Genomic DNA, 24,940 nt, shown 5'->3' with positions numbered 1-24,940 from the left:
GGGGATAGCCTCACTTTCTCGGGCTGGATACATAACCCAAGGAGGTGGCTTCCTAAATCAGGAGCTTCCTGGTCTTTGAAGGGACATAATTCTGCAAGCCAAGAAAACCACCTTGTGGTCCACAGGGCGTGCCCAGGGTGCTCTCTGCAGGCTTCACGCTCTGCCAGGCCGGGGCCGGTGCCAGCTCCGTGCCCACGGACAACATGGCACTGGCGGTTACCCTCTCCTGCACGCCTGCCAGCTCACAGTGCCCAGAGCCAGCCCCAGACTGCTCCTCCCTAGGCTTGCTGAGCATGGAGGCTCCTTCTCGCCATGGCACGTCTGCCCACGGCCCCTGCACTGGGTCTCCAGGCCAGAGTCCCCTGCCAAGCTTTCTCTTGCCCGGAATCCCCAAATTGGTCTCCTCTGAGATCCTGTTTTCACAGTCCATCCTTGCCTCTCCCTGTCGGCTTAAAGCACCAGGGCTCTCCCACAGCACAGAGGCAGGTCCTTCCCATGGACATGCGGGCCTTGACACATGTGCAGGGAGGCTGAGAGCCTTCAGGCCTCCTGACTTTGACCTCCAAGGTCTGGCCTCTCCTAACACATGTCACCACACCCAGGCCACCTTGGGCTTATGGCAGGAGAGTGGGAACGGTGCGAGAACAGAATCATTTGTAAGAGTTACTCAACGGACCGACCCGCACTAGCTGTGCTGGTAGTGGAGATGCCTGTCTGGTCAATGTGAGAGGCCTAAAGGGAAGGGAGGAGGCCCAGGGGAGAGCCAAGTGGTCACTGAGAGGAGGGGCCACAGGGCTGTCCAGGGGACTGAGGTCCCTGCATCTTCTTTTCCTTTCTCTTCTGCCCGGGGCAGCCCTGAGGTAGCTCAGGGCGGTCACCCGCCCACGCTCACCATTGCTGCACGTGTGGTTGGTGATGCACGATGTTCCCAGCTGTGTGAAGCCTGTCTTACACCGGCTGCAGTTCCTGCTGGAGCCTTCACAGCTCAAGCAGCTCTCGTCACACCTGCAGGGGAACACGGGTTCCCAGATGGGAAAGAGACACAGTCACTCCAGGCCCCTTCCCAGAGCCCTCCCGCCCTCCCTCCCTGCACCCCCTGGCTGTAACGGTGCCCCCCACGACGGCCCGAGACCCTGGCCAAGCATCTGCATGTATCTCCTCTATTGCCCTGGGAGCGCGGAGACGGTCACGGCCAGTTGGCAGGAGGATGCCCGGAGCTGAGGATGGGCCCAGGTCTCTGAACCTCCCCGTGGCTCACCTGGACGCCCTCCTGGGCACAGGTGGCCACAGGTGGCTCCCTGAGGATGTCAGCATTGACTCTTGGGGCTTGGGGCCAGGCTCCCCTGAATGTGACGGACATGACCCTGGGGCTAGCCGGGGCTGAGCCTCCTTTGTGGTGACGTCAGCCTCCCCCCTGGGGACAGAGGGTGGGGATGCCCTTTCGACCTGTCCCGGAGACAGGACCCAGGACTATTGCTGACAGAGTGCCGTGACCTTGGGGGTGGGAGGGTCAGCGCACTCCACTGTCTCGTGCGTTTATCTGGGTCTGTCTGTGGCTGCGTCTGTGGCACTGGAGCTGAGCGGCTGCTCTGGTGACTGTACGGCCAGCAAAGCCTAAACGACTCACCATCGGGCCCTTCACAGAAGAGCCTGCCGACGCCCCTTCCTGCTCTGGGCCATGAAGGGACCTGGGCTGTACCTGCTGCCTTCTCCGTGTCCAGCTCCAGGGACTGGGTCTCCCTAGACCCACCTCCCAGCTCCCTGTCAGCTGCAGGCCCGGGAGCAGGGCTCGGACAGGGTGGGTGGGGCATCGGGTAGGCAGTGCTTGGGACAGATGCCACCTCCCAGGCAGCGACCAGACGTCAACAGCAAGGCTCACTGTAGGCCTCCTTCCTGAGTGGGCCTGTGCCGGGGTCAGGTGCCATCATGGATTCTGCCTGCACAGGGCCTCCGGGATAGCAGGCCCTCAGCCTGGATGAGAGGTGGCTTTTGTTCTCCTGGGGTCACCCCCAAACTGGAGTTCGGGCCCATAGTTTATGTTTATAAACGTGTAAACCCACAGGCAAACCGCATCCAGGAGCCCCTCCGACTTCCTCCTCCTGCAGCAAGAGCCGGCCCTCCCCCCTCACAGACCCTGGAGCGGGAGGACGGGCCCGACGTGCAGACGCTTACTGCGCACTCTGGGGAAGATCCCAGGGCCTGGCCCCTGTCCTGCTGCACTGCTCTGGCCGGGCCACAGGCGCCTCATGCCACTGCACGGGGGGACCACGCCCCCCAACTCCCGCTTCTCTTACAGATGATGTCTGCTAGTGACATAGGAGCTAGGGCCGAGCCAAGCCGTGTAATTGGTGGTCAGCTGTCTCGAAGGCCCTGGCTGAGGGTTGCTTTGCTATAAACAGTAAGGGGGCGGCTACAGTGGAGACCCAGCTGCACACAGCTCTCTTTCTTCTCCAGATTCAGCCTCACAGAGCCTCAGGATCTCCATGGCCATCCCCGGAGCTGTGTCGGTTTTCTTCGGCCATGTAACAAATGACCATAACGCAGCAGCTTAATCCACCACTTTTCAGCATCTCCCAGTTCCGCAAGCAGAAGCCCGGGCAGCCTCGGATGGGCTCTCTCTCAGGGCCTCACAAGGCCTCGGTCAGGTGTCGGCCAGCCTGGGCTCGGATCTGGAGGCCCCGGCTTGGGGAAAAATCCGGCACCGGGCCACTCCCCCAACTGCCTCGGGGGCCCCTGTTTCTCCGAGAGACCCTCTTGGCTCCTCCGTCAAGGTTACCGTGGCTGCCAGGTGGTCCTCTTGGGCAGGGGGCTTTCAAGACGCCTCTGGTTCTGACCTCACCCCCAAACACCACAGCGACTGGCCTGCCAAACTCTGCAGGGCGGCGCCCAATGCAGTCCTCTCCCTGCCCTGCTGCCGGGGCCACTTCCCCGCCTCCCGTCTTTAGGCTGTTCCAGGTGACAGTCAGATGGCAGATATCTCGTCACACTGGACACAGAACAGAGCAGAAGGCCTGCCTGAGTCTTGCCCTGCCTCAACATACCCAGGAGGGGCTGGGGGAGTGAGGGTGGTAGGAGGGTGGGGGGCAGACACCCCACCGAGTTGCTCTGTCTTCAAAGAGGTCCTTGCTCCCTCTTCTAGGTCCTCTTCCTAAGTCTTGGGGTGGCCGGCGCCTCTTTTGAGATACTTATCATGGACTGATCTCGTCCGTGGGCCTCAGCATAACGGGTCTCGACTCGGCATCCAGGCTGCCGACCTGGCAGGCCTGCGGCCCGGCCCGGCTTTTCCCCATGAGCCCTGCCTAGCTGCTCGCTCCCTCAAGGCTGCCCTGGCCGGCACTCAGCATTCTGGGGCCTTCGGGAAGCCAGGCTCTCTGAACGCTGCTGCTGCCTCGGTGGGGAGAAGCCCAAGGCCATTTGTCCTTCCAGGGGCATCCACACTGAGGGGTCTCCAGAGCCCTGGGACTCGGGAGACGGGAATTCTCTGAAGTGCTAGCGATTCACCACCTAGGCGTCCCGTGCAGGGCGCTTCCTGGGGGTATATCTCTGAGGCCTGCTGTGTCAGCCCCAGCAACCCTCCAAGACTGAAAGCTTTGCCACGCGTGGAGGTGAGCACCCAGGGAGCTCCTGTCCTCCTCAGCCAAGGAGGGGCTCACAGGGGCTGCCTGCCCCCTGCCTCCTGGCACTGGGGACCCCATAGCTTCTGGGTGCCCTGCGGGGCTGTCTGCCATACTCATGGGAATTCCTAGCATCCTCTGAGAGCCAGGGTGTCTGACAAACGAATCTGATTATCACTGTGTAATGCGCATTGTCCCTGGCTGCCATACTTAGGGTAATCACCCTGGAACCAGCTGGCTGGTTAAAATGAAACTTTACTTCAGACACCGGTGCCGAGGGTCCTTCATGGGACTCAGCAAGGCTGGGTGAAGGTGGCTGGGTAGTGGGGCTGAAACCCTAACCCTCTTTGAGTGGGTCCCACAAGCGCAAGGAGCAGGTGGTCTCTCATTTGCTCACGTAGGTTGTTGGTTTTTGTTTGTTTGTTTGTTTTAAAGAATAGGTTACAATCCACAAGAGTTCTGAAACACAGCCTGAGAGGATCTCAAAGATCCTCACTGTGGGTCTCCAGCTGTGAGCTGCCAGATGGGCATGGTCTCCCTGCACTGCTCTGAAGTGGGCGCCTGAGGCTCCCTCTTTGAGTCTACGTCAGAGGGACGGTCCCTTCCCCACTCCCACCATCGTGATCTTCAAGGTCACCTGCAGACTCCTCATTGTCACTCTCAGCCTGGACGAGACAGACTGCCCTGCCCTGTTCCTGGGCTCCAGGTGATGAGGCCTGACATGAGGCAAGATTCAGCAGGACAAGAGGACACCAGGCAGACGGCTTCTCCTTTCACTGCCCGCATCCCGTGACAAGAGAGAACACTGCTCAGAGCCCCAGAAAAGGATGGCGCGCCTGGCGGACACACGGGAGGGAGCGGAAAAGGAGAAGGAGCAGGGTTATAACATCTCTGCACCGGCTGGAAGCGGCTTTAGAATGAGGAAGTTGTCGGGATCTTGTATTTTCTCTAAATTATCCAATGTAAATTTTAAACAAATCCTGCACATGGTTTCCTTAATGACATGCTGTGAACACACTCTGGTCCGGGGTGCAGGTAGGGTCCCTGGTGTCTGCCCCGGGGTGGTGGCTCCTCCAGTCAGGGCCCCGTCCTCCACGTCCTGCCTTCCCAGCCACACAGCGCCTGATACACAGTAGGTCTCCACAGATACTCAAGACGTGAACAAAGGCATGAGGGCCGCCGCCTGACTGTGACCTTGGCCATCACCACCTGCAGGGTCCCCTCCTCTGTAAACGGGTTCCTGTCTGCCCACTGCACCCACTGCTGTTGTGGAACATGGCACACCCTGCCCCCAGCCCCTGGAACAGGGGCCAACAGACCCAGCCCTCCTGCCACTCCTCCACAGGCACCGCTGACCGCCCTTCCCCGGCCATCTCGGGCTAAGTCAGGAGGACTGCCTGGAAGGCGCACATACCTTCGGCACACTTTGTGGGGCAAGCCTGGCATCTGCTCTGGGTAGAAGCCCTCGCCACAGGCTGGCACACATTTCCAGTCTTGGAAGTGGAAGTTTGGGGCACAGTGAATACATTCTTCTCTGCTGGGCCCTGAGGGGTACGGGAAGAGCAGCAGAGGTCAGGGACCGCCCACCTGCCCATCACGTGTCCAAGACCTGCGGCAGCACCTGTAAGATCCAGGTCCTATTCAGACACCCCAAGGCCACCACACAGCTAGATTCACCCAGGTGCCGCTGTGCATTTGCACTGGGCCCGCCTCGCCACTCCTCGGAGGTGGGCCTCATGCCCACACCTCACGGATGGGGACACGGAGGCTGCACCAAGCTCAGCACACCTCCCGCTGCCCGGGCCGCATTCATCGGCCCCGATTCCAGGTGCTTCCTTTCCCAACAGGCCTGGGCCCGATTTCGGCTAGGGCAGCCACAGGTAGCTCTGAGTTCTCAAAATGTGGCCTGGCCAAACACACTTACACACTGGATTTCAGAGACACAGTTTAAAAAAAAAAAAAGTGAAATAGCTTGTTGATTTTTAAAATATTGATTACATGTAGAAATGATAGCATTTAGATACATGGGATTAAATAAGATGTTATAATTATTTTCACCTGTTTCTTGAGGGAACTTAAAGCTGCATCAGTAGCTCACATCGTATTTCTAGTGGACAGAACTTGGTGTAAGAATATGTGGGAAAAGGGAAAGAAGAGGTTTGGGGGCCTGGGGTTGACAGGTATTTGGTGTGAAGGATCAGGACTCTTTCAACAGAGAAAAAACAGCTAAGGGCTTATGGGGTAAGGCGTGGGGACCAGAAAAGGCAAGAGCTCTGAACAAAGGGTCAAGAGTCGTGAAGGAAAATCTGCAGCCCAGTCAGGAGGACTCACCAGCCTGGGCAGGCAGTGGTCCAGAGTGAAGAAACCGTGCTGTCCATCTGTCTGTCTGCCCATCTGTTCATTCATTCAGGCCAACGACACGTCAGTGCTGGGTGTGCACTTCCGTGTCAGAGTCCCCAAGGAGCATCAGAGAGGCAGTGAGGTGGCCACTGGCTGATGGCTTGGAGGGTCGAACTCAGGGAGAAACCATCTCAGATGCTCACGGAGACCACAGCCCCTCCTTAGACCTCCCCCAACTGTGGTCCTGTCTCGGCTTGAGGCCTGACAGCTGAGGCAGAGGTGGAGTGAATTCTGGACCTACGGGGGGCCTCTGGGCTGTGTCACGGGAGGACCCCTTGGCAGACGGAGGTCCGCAGGGCGGCTCTGCCAGCCCCGAGGCTTGGTGCTCTGGCAGCTGGTTTCTGCTCTCAGAACCATAGCTTCCAGCTTGGAAGGGGATTCTGAGCTCGCCCAGGACTGAGCGTGAGGCAGAAGCGGGAGCCCTTGGGGTTCCAGGGCCTTCATGAGGAGTAGCTGCCCACCTGCCTGGGGTCTCCACGGGGGTGTCCTCCCTCTGTTGCAGCAACGCAGTGGGAGAGCCGCCCCACAGATGCGTCTGGTTTATGTCCGTCTGGATGGACGGCTGCTCTTGTGCCCCAGCCCCCATCACTTATCTGCAGGGAGCATCTGGCGTTGGTGCCCTCCACAAACCCCACCACCCATGTCCTACTGCCCGGGCCGCCAGGGTCCCCAGTGCCTGAGGAGCTTCTGCAATGAGAAAGAACACTCATTCTTGTTTGCTCCTAGTTTAATGCTCAATTTGCTAAACTTAAAAGCGGATGGGGCTTCCCTGGTGGCGCAGTGGTTGAGAGTCCGCCTGCCGATGCCGCCGCCTTCCCAGTCCGGGAAGATCCCACATGCCGCAGAGCGGCTGGGCCCGTGAGCCATGGCCACTGAGCCTGCGCGCCCGGAGCCTGTGCTCTGGGAGGGGAGAGGCCACAGCAGTGAGAGGCCTGTGTACCGCAAAAAAAAAAAAAAGCGGATGAAACCCGTTCAGCTGGGGTTAGAAGAAGAGAAAGCCCTGGGACGGGCGGAGGCGACGGCCCCGTGACAACGTGAAGGTGCTCAGTGCTGCTGAGGCACGCACTTCAAAGTGGTAGGTTTTATGTCCCGGATCTTTTACCACGATGACAAAAGCGGAGTCAACACAAATCTCCTAGAGCAACTACTTTCACTACTACTAAACATTGTGAACTTTGTAATTCAAAGTCTCTCAGGGATTCCATTTAGTCACAAGGCTTTCCAGGCGTCAGACACTCGAAAAGCAGACACAGATCATAAAAATCGTAGCAAAACGGGTGAGGCTTAGGCAGGATCCACTGCATCATTTGTGGGGCCCAGGACAAAGTGAAAACGCAGGGCCCTTATTCAAAAGGCAGGAAAAACGTGCTATGAAGGGTGCTAAGATACAAAACGCGTTCCTTTCTTCTGCCATCTCTCTCTTGACCTGTCATGGTGGTTTTCATCTGCTATTTCATGTCGTGCTCCCCTGGGTGAGGCCCGGCCCTCATGCCCCTCAACTCCACACACATGTGCCCCACTGGCCGCTAGCCGCTGACCCACGCGCCATGCCCTGCTGGGTCCCCTGCACCCACCCAAGGCAGATGGGTTCCCCAAGGGATCACATCATCTGTGCCAGAGGCTCTGGGTACTTGGACCAGGATGGGAAGAGGCTTATTCCTACTGAGTCACCACTGAGTGTCCCAAGGTACTGCTGGCCTGGGGTGGGGACAGATGCCACCGTGCTCCATGCTGTACTCGTGTCTAACCACGACTCTCCCCACACTGCACCCAGGCCCCTCACAGGCGGGGAGCAGCAGTGGTCACGGAGTGGGAGCTGGGAGGGGAGGGCCGGGTGGCCAGGGGCTCCCGACAGGGACCGTGATAGGCAGCGAGAAGCCTTCAGCGCTGGAAGTGGGTGGGGTCCCTGTCCTAGCAGTGTCCGGGGTGGATGCACACATCCCAGAGCATAGAGGGAACCCGGGCAGGCGGGTGTGGGGAGCAGGGGAGACCCCTGGACAGCCTGACCCCTCAAGTGACAAAGAGGTCTCTGGACTGAGTGAGAGACTGTTTGCCAACAGGCAGTGTGGGGATGCAGACAAAGGAAACCACACTGAATAAATGAAATCTAAAGCTACACGCCTGACTTTTATGGATTCAAGTGCCTTTGAAATTTAAATAAGTAACATCGGCAATGCTCTTTCAACCTGGGCTAAACAATGAGTCAAAGAAAAACAATGAAAATGACAGGCCACGAGGCAAACGCTAGGAAAGGCTGCTGGGCCCCTGCCTTTCGGGGGGGTTGTCCCAGGAGGGGGCCCCAGGAAGGCACATCTTCCAAAGGCCTTGAGAGTGCTGGTCTTTGCCATGGCATGTCCACTTCGGGTCAAGGGCCCCTTGACATGGGCTCACGTGGCCACACTGGGACGGCTGCCCCGTCCTGCCATGCATCCCGGGACCCATGTTACGGCATCAGTGAGTCAGCAGAGACCTAATTCTTACAGCGTTACTGCAGCAAAAACTCAACCTGATGCGGGTTTCTTAGAACAAGGACCAAAGCGCTGGGTCAGGAAGGAGGATCAAGAGGAGAAGATTCCATCAGAAATACGTATGAGTCCACAAGCTCAGAATGTGCTACAATATCCCGGTGCCAACAAGTCTGCAGCACGAAACCCAACAAGACAATCATTCTCTGCGATTCTGCGTAAAAACTGCGCCTGGAAGGCAGCTATGCTATCATCTCTGTGGGAAATTACAATACACATAAAATTGCTTACAGAGATCTTTTCCTCTTTGAGTAAAATGTTCAAAATAGGGAAGACAAGTACAAGGAACTAAGGCTATGTTTTAAAAAGCCTTCTTCCTTCACCACAGGAACTTGCCCAGCCTCTCCCCCAAGAATCCATGAATCGTGAAACTCCGGCACTGCTACCCTGAGGTGAGGGCTGGGCTCCACGCAAGAGCTCACTAGCAGTTAGCATCCCTTCCCGGCCTGAAAGCATCCCCTACCTGGCTGGGCTCCTGACACCAGGAAACCCAGGCTGCTCCAAGTGGGCCCTTGTGGTTTTTCTTTTTTTTTTTTTAATTTTAAAAATTGTGGTAAAATGTACGTAACATACAACTGACCATACGAACCATTTAAGCACACAGTTCAGTGGCATTAAGTGCATTCATATTGCTATGCAAGCATCACCACCATCCATCCATCCCCAGATATTTTTTATCTTCCCAAGCTGAACCTCTGTACCCATTAATCACTATTCCCCTTTCCCCCTCCCAGCCCCTGGTAGGGCTTCTGGGATTTAATGCTGCAACGCCCACGGAAGCCTGCAAGTCCTAGGGCTTTCTGGGTTTCCAGGTAGTCAGCCCACCGGCCTGGGGAACTTGGGCTCCAAATGTGGCCCCCGCAGGCCGTGAACTCACCCACGCAGGTCTGGCAGGTGGGATGGCATTCCCCGCACCTGATCAGCTCAGAGTCAAAGTAGGTGCCTGGCTCACAGTCTGGAATGCAGCTGCCCCGTGCAAGGCTGTTGAAAAGAAAAAAAAGGCAGTCTTTTATATCCTTTCCAAAGCTCTAATTCAATTATGATTTGCCCTCAAATGTCTTTCATGAGAGGAACTGAAAGTTGCTAAAGCACAGCTCTCCGAGTCACTTAAGGTTCTGAACTAATGAAAGCGGCAAAAGTGTCCTGCAGCATCTCGAGGCCGGCTGGAAGGGACACCCGGGCCTGGAAGCAGAGTCTCTGCCTTCTTGTGGCCGGTGGTCCCGAAGCTCCTTCCCAAAGCCCCGTGGCCTCAGTCCTTGTGCAGGAGGCTATGCCCTCCATGCCTTCTGTGCTCTTCTGCTCTGTGACACTTTCTCTTCACTGACACCAATCACGCTAGAACCCAAGGCCCACGAGGAGAACTCAAGCACGGGTGGGTCACCCCACTGGCTCGGTCTCACTGGGCACAGCCTTGGGTGAAGCCTTGGCATCTGTGATGCGTGAGTGGGGTTGGCAGCAAGACTGACCCTGAGTCCCTGCCTCGCCCTTGCTGGAAACCGTCTGTGCTTCACAATGAACCTGAGAGAAAATCCACTCCTGGGACCTAGCAGCCCTGCCGGCTGTGGCTCTGGCCTTCCTCCCTCACCTCGCTCGGCCAGGCAGTGAGTGCACGGCTTCTGGAGCAGACCCTCTGCCCCTTCCCAGCCGTGCAGCCCCGAGCCCGGGCAGGCCAGCCAAGCTTCCTGCCCCTCCGTCCCCTCAGCTGTCCACCAAGGCTGCTGCGTGGTCAGGTTACTTTGAGGACAGAACCCTGGCAGGTGTCGGGCACCCAGCAGTGTGAATGGGTGTTGGCTGCCACGGCTGCTTCAGTTCCCAAGCTCACTGCTGCACATTTGTAGATGGATCTGCTGCCTGACACGTCAGACACGTGCCCCAGGGTCTGTGAGATCCAGAGGCTCCTGCACTTGGTGGGGAGGGAGGTCGGTGGGGCTGAAAGCACCTCTGTATCAAGGCGGAAGCCGACCCCAGGGCTCCCTCTCGTCCCAGCCCCCAGGCCACTGCACCAGCTGTTCAGTCAAGTCTTTACTAATAGATGTTCCCAGCCTAAAGAGATGGACGCACGGCTTGGCCGCCCTCACTGCTTCAGTGGGACCGATGATTTGAAGCCACAGCTAAAGAGGATATTGGGCAATAAAAGGAAGCTTTCTGTGGATTACGGCTGATGATGTTTCAGTGTCCGCAGTCCTCTCTGACTGCTCATCACGGCTGCACCGCTGCCTCCACCTGGGGGGCTGCTGCCTGAGAGGCATTTTCTCCCCAGGACACAGCTCCTGGCCTGAGCATCTGACCTCCTCTCCCTCACCTGACCCACAGGAGCAGGGATGAACCGCCCCCTCCAGCACATCCCCACTGGGAAACAGGCTCCAGGGAGCTGGAAACACAGTGCCTCCCCCTGACACCCTGAGTCTCCGGCCTGGGTGGGGGGCCCTGCGGGAGGGTCCCCACAGCCGAGCTCCCAGGCCCCAGTGGCGGCCAGCTGAACCTCTCCGCCTTTCCCTTCTGAGGCTCCCCTTCCTCCACATGTCACCCCTCCACTCCTCATCCTGTCTCGTCCAGCTCCCTGGGTCAGAGAACGGGCATGACGTGTGACTCTGGGGTCCTGTCCCCCTTCCCTCCTCCGACTCCCAGGAGCGTGGGGTAGTGGACCCTCTTCTCTCCAATCCCCTGATCTGGAGGGGGTGGGGCGGGCTTGGGGAACCTTAGTCATGCTGCTCCTGGAAACTGTACCTCTCCCCGTTAGTAAAATGTGAAGAAAAATGCCATATATGTCACATACGTCATAGGTTGCTGTGAAGATTAAATGAGGCAGTGTTGGTGAGAGCAGCTGGAGTAAAATGCTGGTTTTCTTCCTTCACTCCTTACTGCAAAAGAATTCAACCCTGGGGGGTTGAATTTGAGGGGAGGGGAAGCTGCAGGAACGGCAGCATCCTTGTCCCCTGGGGGCCAGGTAGAAACGCAGAGTCACAGAGCTGCCGGGTCAGCACCTGCATTTTTTTTTTTTTTTTTTTTTTTTTGCGGTACGCGGGCCTCTCACTGCTGCGGCCTCTCCCGTTGCGGAGCACAGGCTCCGGACGCACAGGCTCAGCAGCCATGGCTCACAGGCCCAGCCATTCCGCGGCATGTGGGATCTTCCCAGACTGGGGCACGAACCCGCGTCCCCTGCGTCAGCAGGCAGACTCCCAACCACTGCACCATCAGGGAAGCCCAGCACCTGCATTTTAACAAGAGCCCAGTGATGCCCCCCGGCCCCGCCCCTGCTCACTGCCCTTGCTGACCTGTCCCTTCTTCCTTAAAGTGCAGGCCCTGGTTCAAGACTGGATCGCGGGAGGGTCCACAGCACAATTTTGCACAGAATGATTTCTAAGCTTCTAGATGATAACTTCAAGGAAGAAGTAATGTATATTTGGGGGCAGTAAACAGGCTACACCAACATTCCAAAATATTCTAGTAAAAAATCATTAGCTTGGTCAGATGCTTTTAAAGGAGGCGTGGGCTGAGCTTGGAGCCAGGCAAACCAGGAATTTACAGAGTATCTCCAGGGAGCGAGCCCCCTCTGCCCTTCCCTCAGTCATCCAGACTGGGAAGGAAACTGGAGTGAGTGGGGCTCGGTGCCTAAGAAAGGGAGCGCTGTGCTTTGTTAGAACTCCCCACCCTTCCAGCCGCCAGCCCTACTTTCTATGAGAGGATCCGCTCTCGCTCTTACCAATTCTCCAAATGTTGCATAAAATGTAGACATTTTCCCCATCCTCTGACTTTCTATCATAAACACCAATCTCTAAGTGGAAATCTGATTTTGACTCGGAATCTGTATCCTGAAAGGCTTTGGGCCTCTGAAATTTTAGCTTTTAGGAAAAGGAGGCAAACATTTGGTAAATCAATGACAGACACTTACACCAGCATATATCCATGGCCGCGCCTCAGGTCTGAAGGGAGGGTCTTACCTGAATCCTTCTTTACAGACAGTACATTTCTCTGGTTCATCCATGCACTTCTTACAGCTTGGGTGGCATTTAAGGCAGTTTTTCTGATCTGGAGAAAAATAAGAGAAGGAAAAAAGAAGAGGTGGGAAGAGTGGATGTGGATCAAATCCGGGCAAACGAGACTCGGGTGTTCCAAGACGGGGTGGATGGAACAGCCGTCACCAGCGTTGTCGCTAGACAGGTGACATAGTGACCGACGGCCAGAGGCATGTGGAGACCGCGTGCCCAGGTGTCAGATCACAGGCCTTGCACCTCTTTCCTGGAGTGAAGTCCTCACACGACCTTGAGGCTTGGAGGTGGGCCCTTTCCAGAGGAAACGTGCTCTAGTCCTGCATCTTCCCCCGGGACTGGAGCCAGCGGAGCAGAGTTTAGTGAGGTGCCAGTCTTCCTAAGTGTGACCGGTGGGGCCTGAGGGTTCCCCTGAGTGACCCCACCCACCCAGGGCCCTCACAGGGGTCTTTACTGACACGTTGGCCGTCCCCCCCACAGACATGAATCTCTGACACCCACCACACCTTGAGGAAGCCCTGGGTCTCGGTGATTACCCAGGTCACTCATCCTGGCACCCAGTCAGCACCACCCTGTACTCGGGGCCTCCTCCTCGGGGCCCCACAGGTGGCATCACACACATGCTGTAGGGGCTCAGCGAGGGCGTCTGGGGGTGACTCTCGGGGTGACCGAGGTGGCTGGTTTTTGCCCAGGGGTGGGGTGGGGGGGTAGGGATGGAGGAGCCTCTGCCCCGAAAACAGGTCTGGTTGCAGCCCAGGGCAGGTGTTTGCAAAGCCTGTGAAACGTGTTTTGCATGACTCTGTGTCCCCTCTAAAGAGTGTGGTTATTCCATGGCTTTATATGTCCTTAAGGATCCCTGGCTCCTTCCCCAGAGGAGTGAGAGCAACGCTGTGATGGGACCCCTCCTGCAGGACGCGGGCCAGAGGCGAGCTCTGGGAAGCGCTGCCCCCTCCCTGCACAACGGCCAACACGTCATCTGAAAACTGTCCTCCATCAATTTAACCCAAGCCCTCTCTTTGGCCTCTTCCAGGCTGAGGTGAGTGTTCAAACCTTGGCGTGAGGTCCCGGCCCCAGAGCCCAACCACTCCACTTCCCAGGACAGGCAGGATGGCAGGACGCCTGTGCTGCTCTGAGTTCACTGGGTCATTGCTAGCTGTGGGCCCTTTGGCCTCGCTTGGCTTCACTTCCCCACCTGCAAGGTGAGGAAAGCGTCGCCCACCTCTTGGGAGTGTGGTCACTATGTAAAGTGCACAGCCAAGAACAACCTGTCCTCCTGAGCCCAGTTATGCCCGGCAGCAGGCCCCTCTTCATTCATGGAGACCCGCAAACCTCCCTGGCCTTACACCCCGGTTTCAGCTTAGCGGCTCTTGCTGGGAGGGGCTTTCACCCAGTTTCAACCACCAAGGCCACAAGCCGGTGCTGGGTCCCGCACCCCGCCCAGCGCCCACATCCACTGCTCCAAGAGAGACTGCAGGGCCTACCCGGAAGCCTTTCTATTTGGATGTCTGAAATCGGTCTGAGCCTGAGAGCCACTGGCTCAAGCTACCTCCCTGTCCATCCTGAATAATGGACACTGACCTACAGAAGTGTGACAACCCCAGACTACGGGGGCTCCATTTCTGAGTCACTTTGAACCACCCTGGCCAGGTTTTGGGTGTGAACTGCTATCCACTAACAGGGTCCAAGGGCTTTGATTTCATCCTCTCTCCCTCCCTCCCGTTAAGGGTCCTTTCTCAGGACAGAGTACACAGGAAGCAGAGGGTGGGGAAAATTCTCCCAGGAGAGGGGACCCCAGCCCAGAGCGGGGCTGACTCCTCATTTCTAGGCCCGGGGACACACACTTACTTTCATCAGCATAAAATCCAGCGGGACAGAAGGTCACACAGGTGTTCACCTCCTGATGGTGGTAGAACCCGCGGCGGCAAGACAGGCACTGGGTGGGGCCCCGGCCGGAGCAGGTCTCGCATCCCTTGTGGCAGCGGCGGCAGCGGCGGGCTGCCATGTCCCCAAAGTAGCCCAAGGGGCACACGCTCACGCACTTCCTGTGGGAGCAGATCGGGAGAGGACTTTCTTACTGGCCCCAGCCCCACGCCTACCCGGCAGCACGAGGGTCAGGCCAAGGCAGGGCAGCTGGCTGGGAGGGAAGCCTTAGCTGCCTCCCTGTCAGCAGACTCTGAGGAAACAAAGGCCCCAGGGCACAGGTAAACCATTAATGCCCCTGAGAAGTTCCTGATGCAGGAGAGGGTTGAGGGCTTGCATGGGAACCTGGGACTCCTGCCCTTTCAAAGTTTCCCCGAGGTGGGCGGGGGCACTCGCGGGTTGTGCTTGGCTTCCTTGGGCAACACCACGATGGTAGCTGACTTTTGGAACGTTCAGCTCCGGCAAAACCCCACTGACAGTGCCCACGGGCAGTGAGAGGTCTCCAGGCTGTGTCCAGCCAGCAGAACAAACGTCTTCACCCAGCGCAGGGAGGTTGCGGCTGTGTCTGGGCCCCGGGGACACCGTGAGAGTCCCAGCTGCACCCCTGCCAGAGCCCTGGTGGGTGTGTGCTCCCCAGGAGGGCTGCACCCCTACCCGGGCGCTCAGGGATGGGGGCTCCTCATTCACGGCCGACTGTGTTGACTTTTAGAACAGTACTGGCCCTTAAGATGACATTTGTCTGCAGTTCCCAAGTGGTTGTCATGCTCAATACGACCCATTTTTGTTTAGCAAAATGGAGAGAAAAAAGTTTATAAGCACAGACAAAACAATGCCACGGCCTCTGAGTTCTCATGGTCACGAGTTATTTATACGATGAGAATAAAAGGTTACCAAAACATAAAATTCCCCAGCAGTGACCCTCAGGGTGATCTCCTTTCCAGGGTGTTTGGTTAATTCCTAAGTATGGTGCCAGGCTGCGGGGGTGGAGAACACAGCTTGGCCACCTTAGCGGGACGCTGGGCGTCTCCAGGACACGCAGGGGAGGCCCAGCCCTTTACCTGCTGGTCTTGACGCTCCCCAGGCTGAAGTGGACACAGTTCAAGCACTGGTCTGCATTAGGGCCATCACAGCCTTTGTCACCACACTCCGGATGGCACACACCTTAAAGAAACAAGCATTTCCTTTCACCCATAGAGATGCTTTCTCAATCACGTCCAGTCTCCTAGGACCCCATGTCCGGGTCTCACAGGCCCCTGCTGGGCCAGAGCACCCACCCCTGAAGGACCCGCCTCAGCTGGGAGCCAAGCCTGGCTCTGGGCTCCAGTGTCAGAGGGTCTGATGACTCGAGACAGGGATGGCCCGAGGACAAGCAGGACAGCTGGTGGTGGGTGAGGACCCGGGTAGGTGAAGGCGGGCATTGTGAGGTTCTAGAGGAGCAGCCATGGTGGGGCGGGAGGGGCAGGGGACAGCCGCATGCAGCGTCCTCCCCTGCAGCGGAGTTACAATGCTGGACCAGCCACCAACTCTGATTTCCATCGTGAAGGAAAGAGCAACGCGATACGGGGCGTTGAGGGCTTGAAGGCGCTAAGGAAACTGCGGCCAAGCAGTGAAGATCCGACGGAAATTAAGCGGGAGAGGCTGGAATAGAATGCGCCATGTCCCTCACACGCGGTGAAGGAGGCAGGTGGGTTTCCATGACCCTGGTGGGTCTGGGGTGGGCGGGAGCTGAGCCCTTTTCAGCTCCCCTCTCTCTCACACTCAGAGGGGGCATCCTGTCTTCCCTCGATCCCCAAATTCTAACTCTGGAAGCCTGTGTGGTGTTGTCAAAGCGACGGAGAAAAACACAGGAGCTGGGGGACCCCATCAGGCGCCCTGTCCTAGGTCTCCCCTCCACCTGCGCCTCGAGGGAGAGCCCAGTTTGACTGGCTCTTGCCCTCAGGCCGGGCGGCCCCTCCATAGGTGTCCTCCTCATCTGGGGGCCAGGGCCGGTGCTGTGCTGGGACCCCCACCTCCCTTGGCCCCCGACGCTCTTCCTCCTCTGGGAGATGGTTCTGGAAAGCCTCCCCATGTGGGGAGGGAGGGGCCCGGCGGGGCGTTATGAAAGTTTTTGAGTCCTTGGAAGAAAAAACAACCTTCTACAAGGTTTTAGTTGTTGGAGGGGGTGGGGAGTGAGTTCAGAAGCAAAGAAGAGGTGTCTTGCCAGCCACCAGAGTTTCCTGGGGACGTGAGGGAAAGACAAAAGTCCCCATTCTCTGCCACCCACAATGGGTCTTTGCTGAGGGGCACAAAGCCCTCTTCATTCCTCTTTAAAGGGCCTCCAGACCTTCCCAGTGTTAGACTCAGCTGTATTTGGCTTCCCTCCCTGAAGGTTTACCGCTGCTGACATTTCCAAGGTTCTCATTGTGGGTCCCCCCGTGAACCCCTTTCAGAGCCGCGTGCATCCCTGGGGATGCACTAGACGCTCCTTGTGGTCTGGGTCGGGGAGGGCGCTGGGGTTGTGCTGGAGCACAAGGGGCCCCCACCCCTTCCCAGGCCCCAGACTCACTCGATTTGGGGATCGATTCTCATTTGACTTGGTCCTTGTTTGCCTCATCCCAATCCACTTGTGGTGACAGTGGCTGAGAGTGTCCCCTACTCATGTCCACCTCACAGCTGACCCCTTCACAGGGCAGCTGTCCAGATGGCTCTGGTGAGGCACCTGTCACACCCCTGACCCCCCAGGAGCCCCGCTCCCCTTCCGTCCTGGGATCCTTACTGTCCATGGGCGGCTGGACTCCCCTCTCCGGCCCTCACTCACTTCCTCCCCTTTACTCCTTGTCCCGGGGAGAGCTGGCCCTCCACCTATGTGCCCCCATCACAGCGCTGCTTGGCGCCCCCCGCTGCCGGACAGAGGGCGGGGCCCAGCGCCCCCTACCCCCACTGTCTGTATGACCAGCTCCGCCTCTGAAAGGCATGCAGCCTCCCCTGCCAGCTCACCCCTCAGCTGTGCATGAAGCTCCACAGAAAGCATCAACAGGGACTTCCCCGGTGGCGCAGTGGTTAAGAATCCACGCTCCCAATGTGGGGGGGCCTGGGTTCGATTCCTGGTCAAGGACCTAGATCCCACATACGTGCCGCAACTAAGAGTTTGCATGCCACAACTAAGGAGCCCGCCTGCTGGCAACTAAGGAGCCCACGTGCCGCAACTAAGGAGCCCACCTGCTGCAACGAAGACCAGACACAACCAAAATAAATAAATAAATATTTAGAAAGTCTTCGAGAATCATCGCCCCACCTCAAAATCTCCCCTACCCAGCACCCTCTCTTTCTCCCTGGGCTTCTGTACCTGGGCTTGTTTGTCTGTGACTCGGAGGGCTTCCCCCAGGGCACCAACGAGATGCTCCTCCACACTGCTCCCCCTCCCCCTGAAGCCCTCTCCTCCTCTCCCTCCACGCCACACCCCTCCTGCCCCCTCCCTCTCTCGCTCTTTCCTGCTGTGACTGGTGCACCCGCCCCACTGGCCCCTGAGATTGCACGGAACTTCCCCAAGTGTCGGAAACACACCTTAGTCCCAGAGACCCCTCAACCACCTGGCAGGCTTGGGAAGGACTGAGCAGCCTGGGTTGCAGAACAGTTAGAGTGAGATTCCAGGACAGTGTGAAGTTAGAATCATAGCAGATTTTAAGGGGGGGAAAAAAATCAGTCCTTTATTAATAATTACTGAATCTTGCCACAGTTTATAAATCACAGGGGGAAACAGAGCAGATTAGTCCATACATAATTCAATGCTCCATTTTAAAGGCACGGTAGAAGAAGTTTAAAATTGAATCGGCCATAATTTATGCTTGATCTGTATTGGTGGAGTTTCCCATTTTGTTACTTTTTTTCTTCAGAAGCTATTAGATAACTCAAAGCATCAATATTCTTAGAGCTCACCCATCATTTATCAAGTAGCTGTAACATTTAGCTAAGGAAAATATGCCCAACCAGAAAGGCTCCGTTTCTCACAAATCACTGGGATGGTTCAGAGGGAAAGGAAGAGCTTGCCACCTAGCTCGCTGACCGAAACTGTGCCCAGCCCGGCAGCTGGGAACGTCCTCTGCATGCTGCCCCAGCTCGCAGCGTGGAGCGCTGCAGGCCCAGAGCCCAGGGCCACCCTGCAGGGGCGCAGCAGGAGGAAGAGGATTTGCAACGAGGCATCTTTACTTCCTGTGTGAGGCTTGAGCTGCTTCTTGCAGCATCAGTGTCCTCTGACATCAGGTCTGAGACCCTGTGCTGGGTCCTTCTTCCAGGCCCCTGGGCGGGTCAAGATCTCCACTGCCAGCAACTCCTGGCTGTGCTCACTCAGCCCAACCGTCCTGGGCTCCCAGTAGCACCCTGGTCCTTCCCACATTCTGGTCACAAGGACTGAAAGTGGACGGACTAGGGAGAGGGTCAGGAGGCTGAGACTGAAGACGGGGGCCCCTGATGAAAAGGGGGCGCCCCAGAGGAGTGTCACTAGCCAGGAGGCAAGTCCCCGTTCTGGTTGGGCATAGGGAACCTCTATTCCCGGCCTGGGAAGGTTGGCGAGTACTTACTGGTTTGAAGCATACTTACTGGTCTGTAAAATATTAGGAGAGCCATGGGAGGGAGGAGCTGTGAGTGCAAATTACCATCATTATTACGACTCCCAGGAAAGAGGAAGGCCTACAACCCGAGCCCCGCCTTCTGCCGGGAACAGCCCGCGTTTTAAGAGCTACACTGGAAAAATGAGCGTCTACTCTGGCCTCAGGTTCATTACCTGTGTAGTCCTCTTCGTCCTCGGGAACCTCGGCCTGGGACGGCGACAGGGCGGCCTTGGGTGGCTCTGGCTCTGGGGCCGAGAGCTCCAGCATCCGGGAGCGAGACTGATGGGCGCTGAAGGTGGTATAGGGGTGCTGGGCCGTGCCGTACAGGATGAGGCTCCACTCTTTCAACTTCCCTGGAAGGCACCAGACCCAGAGTCACCCGAGGATCAAGAGCCTCCTTCGGGAAGCCCTTGATGTGCTCTGGCCCCTTGGTCTGGCCGGGGGCCTCTGTCACCCACGGAAGTGCCTGGCCCTGCCGAGCTCAGGCTCCCGAGCCCCCCAACCCCCGACAGCAGGGCTCTGAGCCCAGCATCTTCCCCTCCTCGTCATCTGGGGACCAGGAACCCACCTCCTGCCCAGGCCACAGTCTCTGCCCCTGGGTCTCGGCACAGCCTCCCCCCATTGGCCTACACCCCCATGATGGGCAGCAGCCCCCTCCCCATCTTGGAACATCCAGTGGGTGGATCTGGGGCAGGGCCTGGCACTCAGCCTTGTCCCATTGTCCCCAAATGTGGTAACTGAGTTACGCTGAGGAGTCCTGCTTTTTGGATGCTCCATCCTGCGTCTTGGGCTCCTTCCATCCCAGTTAGTCCAGGGCAGGTGGGCAAGTTTGGCGGGTGGCACAAACCCAAATGTCCACCGAGGCTGGGTGTGGGGAGGACCTCCTCAGAAACGGGAGGATGCCTGGCACCCACGCTGGTCTGGGTGTGGGGGGAGGACAGAGGCTCATGGGAGAGCAGCCCGGCTGTGCACAGGGATGGGGCGGGGGCAGCAGGCCCCCCCCCCCCAACCGCCGCCTCCACCAGGGAGCGAGGCCCATGCTGCTCAGTATCCTCAGGTGAGAACAGAAGGGGAGACCTGGCCTGCAACGTCCAGGCGGCATCCCTGATGCAATAAAGCACACAAGGGCCGGGTTGGACGTGACCATGGGCCATGGGCCAGCTTCCCTTCTCACCACGGTGTGCCCAGTGTTTGGCACTGTGTGACCATGTCGGGGAGGTCACTGCTGTCACTGTCACTCAGGCGAGGGGCCGAAGGCCAGTGTGACCTGCCGGAGGACATATGGCTTGTGCTAATGGGCTCCGGCTGCCCCAGCCCCTCAGGGTTTATTGAGAAGTGGATCAACCCAACACGAATCGATTCTGTCCCACGACGGGGCACAGAGCAGCACCATTTCTTTTTAACCATCATCCTGGCCAACTAAGGCCCCAGGTCCTGAAAGCCTGCAGCCTCCAAAGCCCCCAAGTCAGGCCCTGCACTGCTTGGGCCTCTCCTGGCCTGGCCAGGATTGAAGGATGTGGGTCCTTCGACTTAAAAGAACCGTCCTGGGGCTTCCCTGGTGGCACAGTGGCTGAGAGTCCGCCTGCCGATGCAGGGGACACGGGTTCGTGCCCCGGTGCGGGAAGATCCCACATGCCGTGGAGCGGCTGGGCCCGTGAGCCATGGCCGCTGAGCCTGCGCGTCTGGAGCCTGTGCTCCGCAACAGGAGAGGCCACAACAGTGAGAGGCCCGCGTACCGCAAAAAAAAAAAAAAAAAAAAAAAAAGAACCGTCCTGAGCTGTCTCCCAGGACATGGTCTCCAAAGGGCCGGCCTCTTTCCGTGGCCATTTCCCTAACGCAGTGAGCGACACTCACAGGAGAAGTATTGATACTTCACACGGGTGCAGGTGCAGCAAACACAGGGCCTGTAGATGAACGATCATCCGTTCTCAACGCCCGGGGATCAAATTAAAGCTACATTTCAAAACCACAAAGGCTCTGGACATTTGAACTGCTGAGTGATGAACTGTCATTAAGGGGGAGCATAATAACTACAGGGCAGGGAACAAGGGCTCCGTGAGCTATAATTTGAATCGGGATTTATTTCAGTCCTATATGATGTCTCCAAAAACACCCACCAAAGGCCTCATCACTAAAATTAGATTCTTATTTTCGGATACAGTTTTGGTAGGACAAACAAGAGAAGAGGGGCTGATCCAAGCTCGGGATCGGCACACGCCCTGGGTGAGGGCGGAGAGCAGAATGAATTCCAAGAAACCAGGGAGCAGATCCTACGAGTTCTCATCACAAGGAAAAAAACCTAGTTTTTTTTCCTCTTTCTTTCTATAAGAGATGATGGATATTAATGAAACTTAGTGGGGCAATCATTTCCCAATATGTGTAAGTCATTATGCTGTATGCCTTACACGTATCAGTGCTACATGTCAATTATATCCCAATAAAGCTGAAAAGAAAAAAAAAATTCCAAGAAACCAGCTGTAGGAGCTGTCTTGCAGGAGGGGCCTAGGATGGGAGGCTGGGGTTCAGGAATGGAAGAGAGACTTCATTTTTATTGTTTTCTCTTCTGGATTGTTTGATTAAAAAAACAAGCAAACCATGGCATATATTATATTACCTTTCACACACACGAATTTTAAAAATTGAGTTTAATTTAAAAATCTAGAAACAAATTGGTTATATGGTCAAGGAAAAAAAAAAACATGAAAACGCTGTGGTACTCAGGGCTTTTGATTTACATTTCCAAATAATCAACAAATGTGAATGGCTCAAAATCTACAAGTATAAAAGGGAACACAGTGGAAGTCCCCCTCCAGCTGCTTCCCCATCTCTCTCCACCATCTCTCTCCATGGCAACCGGTTCCCTGTTTCTTGAGCACCCTTCCGGTGGTATTTTATTCTTATCCAAGCAAATACAAGCACATACTCTGCCCTGTCCCCTTTACCAACACACCTGGGAGCACCTTCTGCACTTTGCTTTTTCCATTAAAATGCATCTTGGCCATCTTTCCATCACTGCATCAGAGAGGTATCGCATCACTTACTTAACAATCCCCTCTTGACAGGCACGTAAATTGTTTCCAAATGTTTGCAATTACAAACAGTGCCATAACTGTGGTCACACGAGGAGGTACCTGTTGAGGTTGGCAGAGCAAGGACCCTGGAGCTGCACAGTCTGGGTTTGAATCCTGGCTCTGCCACCTACTAGCTGTGTGGCCTTGGGCAAAGTACTTAATCTCTGTGTTCTTCAGTTTCCTCATCTGTAAAGTGGGGATAATAATAATAATATCTACCTCATAGAGTAGCTTGGGGGATTAAATGACTTTAATGATGGTAAGAGATTTAGAACAGTGACTGTCATATGGGAGCTGTTGCACAGAGTTTGTTAAATAAAATCTAAGGAGCATATCATTTCACATGCGTGTAAGTGTATCTGTAGTCTACATTTGTAAAAGTAGAATGGTGCGGGGGAGGGGAGGGATCAAAAAGGATGTGAATTTGTCATTTTGACAGACATTGCCAAACTGCCCTCCATGGGGTCTGGTCATATCACACCCCTGCCAGGAATATACCAACATACCTGCTTCCTCACAGCTTTGGATGGACAATCTGACAATTCAGAGAAGTTCACTTTGCATTTCTCTTATTGACACAAGAAGCTGAGCTTCTTTTCAGATGATTAAGAGCTTGACACCTTTCTGATTTGATAAAATTGGAAGCAATTTATAAATTCAGAAATTTGCCAGAAATATTTGCCAGGGACAAGTGATGAAACTTCGAAGATGCATTAAGAGTGTACTTTTGGGGCTTCCCTGGTGGCGCGGTGGTTGAGAGTCCGCCTGCCGATGCAGGGGACATGGGTTCGTGCCCCGGTCCGGGAAGATCCCACATGCCACGGAGAGGCTAGGCCCGTGAGCCGTGGCCGCTGAGCCTGCGCGTCCGGAGCCTGTGCTCCGCAACGGGAGAGGCCACAACAGTGAGAGGCCCGCGTACCGCAAAAAAAAAAAAAAAAAAAAAAAAAGTGCACTTCTGCCACATTTGTACCAAAGATTCACAAGTGGACCAAGAAGATGGCTGCTCATACTCGGTTTAAATTTCTGTTCCTTCTCTCCATCTGCAAGAGATATTCACTAGAGCCTCTGAGGGCCCAGGTGCCGTGCTGGTGAGTTAGGAGCACAGAAGAAAGAGAGGCAGGGAGACGGCAGGAGGAGGGAGGGAGACCTCCCCTGTCCTAAAAGGTTCTGTGCAGACAACCTGACCTGAGGGTAAGGTTTAGATAGTGGTGATTCTAGAGACATTTTCTTCCTTTTTTTTTGTACTTAAAGGTGAACATGCTCTTTTTACTTCTACCAAGGGAGTCTCTGTTTTTTTTGCCTTCATAAGACATGAAAACAAGTATTCCAGTATATGGCATAATTTGAAGTGCAATTCTCTCTCTCTCTTTCTTTTTTTTTGCGGTATGCGGGCCTCTCACTGTTGTGCCTCTCCTGTTGCGGAGCACAGGCTCCGGATGCGCAGGCTCAGCGGCCATGGCTCACGGGCCCAGCCACTCCGCGGCATGTGGGATCTTCCCGGACCGGGGCACGAACCCATGTCCCCTGCATCGGCAGGTGGACTCTCAACCACTGCGCCACCAGGGAAGCCCTGCAATTCTCTTTTTAAGTTATTTTTTCTTAGTTATAAAAGAGGGATGATTATTAAATACTGAAACAAATAAGAAAATAAAAATCACCTCTAACTTGTCTGGCATATTCTCCTCTTGGCTGTTTTCTATGCGTGTTTGTTCTTCACATAGTTGAAATCACGCAGAGCAGCAATGTCTCTTTCTTCTCTAACTCAGCATCATGTAATTCACACCCAGAAATCATTTATGCACCCGTTTATTGTCTTCTCCCCTTCATCAGACCAGAGGTGTCATGTGGGCAGGAATGTGCCTTTCTTACGTGGCATACTGGCCTCAGCGTGTGGCAAGTTTCTGGGATGTGTGCTCAATAAATGTTTGCTAAATTAATATACTGATATCTTAAAATATCAGCAAACTATTTCACTGTATGAACATAAGCATTTTCTTAACCAATCTCTCATAATAGGTTATAACAGAACATGCGTTTCCGTTTCCTTTTCATTTTCGCTTTCATACATGAATCTGCAGGAAATACCACTTGCTGCATCTGAATTGCTCCCCCCAGGTAGATCCCCCGGAGAGAATACAACACTGTGAAGGCTCTTGACACATAATGTTAAGGGGCCCAGTAACCCCTGCATGGAGTCTGGCATCTCATGAGGCTTGATTCAGAAACTGCCAGGTGAGAGACCACAGCGCACCTGGGAAGAAGCCCATCTGGTATACAGCCCACCTCCAACCCGCTGTCCCACCTGGGACGAGTCAGAAGGATCAGACACCAGTGACTTGGCATCACAGAGTAAGGCAGAGACGCACAGGAACATGCATCTCTGGGCTCTAGGCTTTAGGGTGGTCCTCTCCTCTCGCTGAGTCAACACTTATCCACGACCCCAAGGGTCCAGCCCATGCGAGGACCAGGTCCCACCACGCTCACCATGCCTAGAGCCTGCGCTCGTTTTGAGGAGATGAGACACCTGGAGGGAAGAGCCAAGGAAGAAGCAGAAGAAGAACGATCCAGGGCTACACCAGACCAGAGACCCACTCCACACTCCACAGAACTGCCATCCAGAGGTGGGAGGACGTTGGAATGTTGGTCTGCTTTGGACAAAGCGTTTAACAAGAGTGTATTGGTTACTAGTCAAGACGTCAGCATGCCTGTTCAAGCTTACCCTTACAAAACCCAACTAGTACCATTCATTCCTTAGTTTCCTGGAAGAGGTCTGAAAAGATGCCCAAATCCAAATTCCCTGGCTTTCTCTCCATCAGATTCCTGAGCCCCTAGAAG

The 24,940-nt window shown here is 55.8% G+C and overlaps 1 protein-coding gene across 3 annotated transcripts in view; it reads right to left on the bottom strand.

The window, feature by feature from the left end:
* PCSK6 (proprotein convertase subtilisin/kexin type 6) overlaps nt 1-24,940 on the bottom strand; it is a 188,231-nt gene that overhangs the window by 595 nt on the left and 162,696 nt on the right. For 2 of the 3 annotated variants that reach the window (XM_065901446.1, XM_065901448.1), the window contains 8 exons: nt 19,208-19,387; nt 19,024-19,062; nt 15,507-15,609; nt 14,374-14,570; nt 12,481-12,568; nt 9,417-9,520; nt 5,029-5,158; nt 893-1,005 (listed from right to left, as the gene is read on the bottom strand). In XM_065901446.1, the coding sequence (XP_065757518.1) occupies nt 893-1,005; nt 5,029-5,158; nt 9,417-9,520; nt 12,481-12,568; nt 14,374-14,570; nt 15,507-15,609; nt 19,024-19,062; nt 19,208-19,387 (954 nt within the window). The remainder of the gene's footprint in view (nt 1-892; nt 1,006-5,028; nt 5,159-9,416; nt 9,521-12,480; nt 12,569-14,373; nt 14,571-15,506; nt 15,610-19,023; nt 19,063-19,207; nt 19,388-24,940) is intronic. The other variant, XM_065901447.1, reaches the window with a different exon arrangement.

The sequence above is a fragment of the Phocoena phocoena genome, chromosome 2, assembly GCF_963924675.1.
Source record: "Phocoena phocoena chromosome 2, mPhoPho1.1, whole genome shotgun sequence".
Classification (NCBI taxonomy): Eukaryota; Metazoa; Chordata; class Mammalia; order Artiodactyla; family Phocoenidae; genus Phocoena; species Phocoena phocoena.
This window is presented reverse-complemented; position numbering and strand designations above follow the sequence as displayed.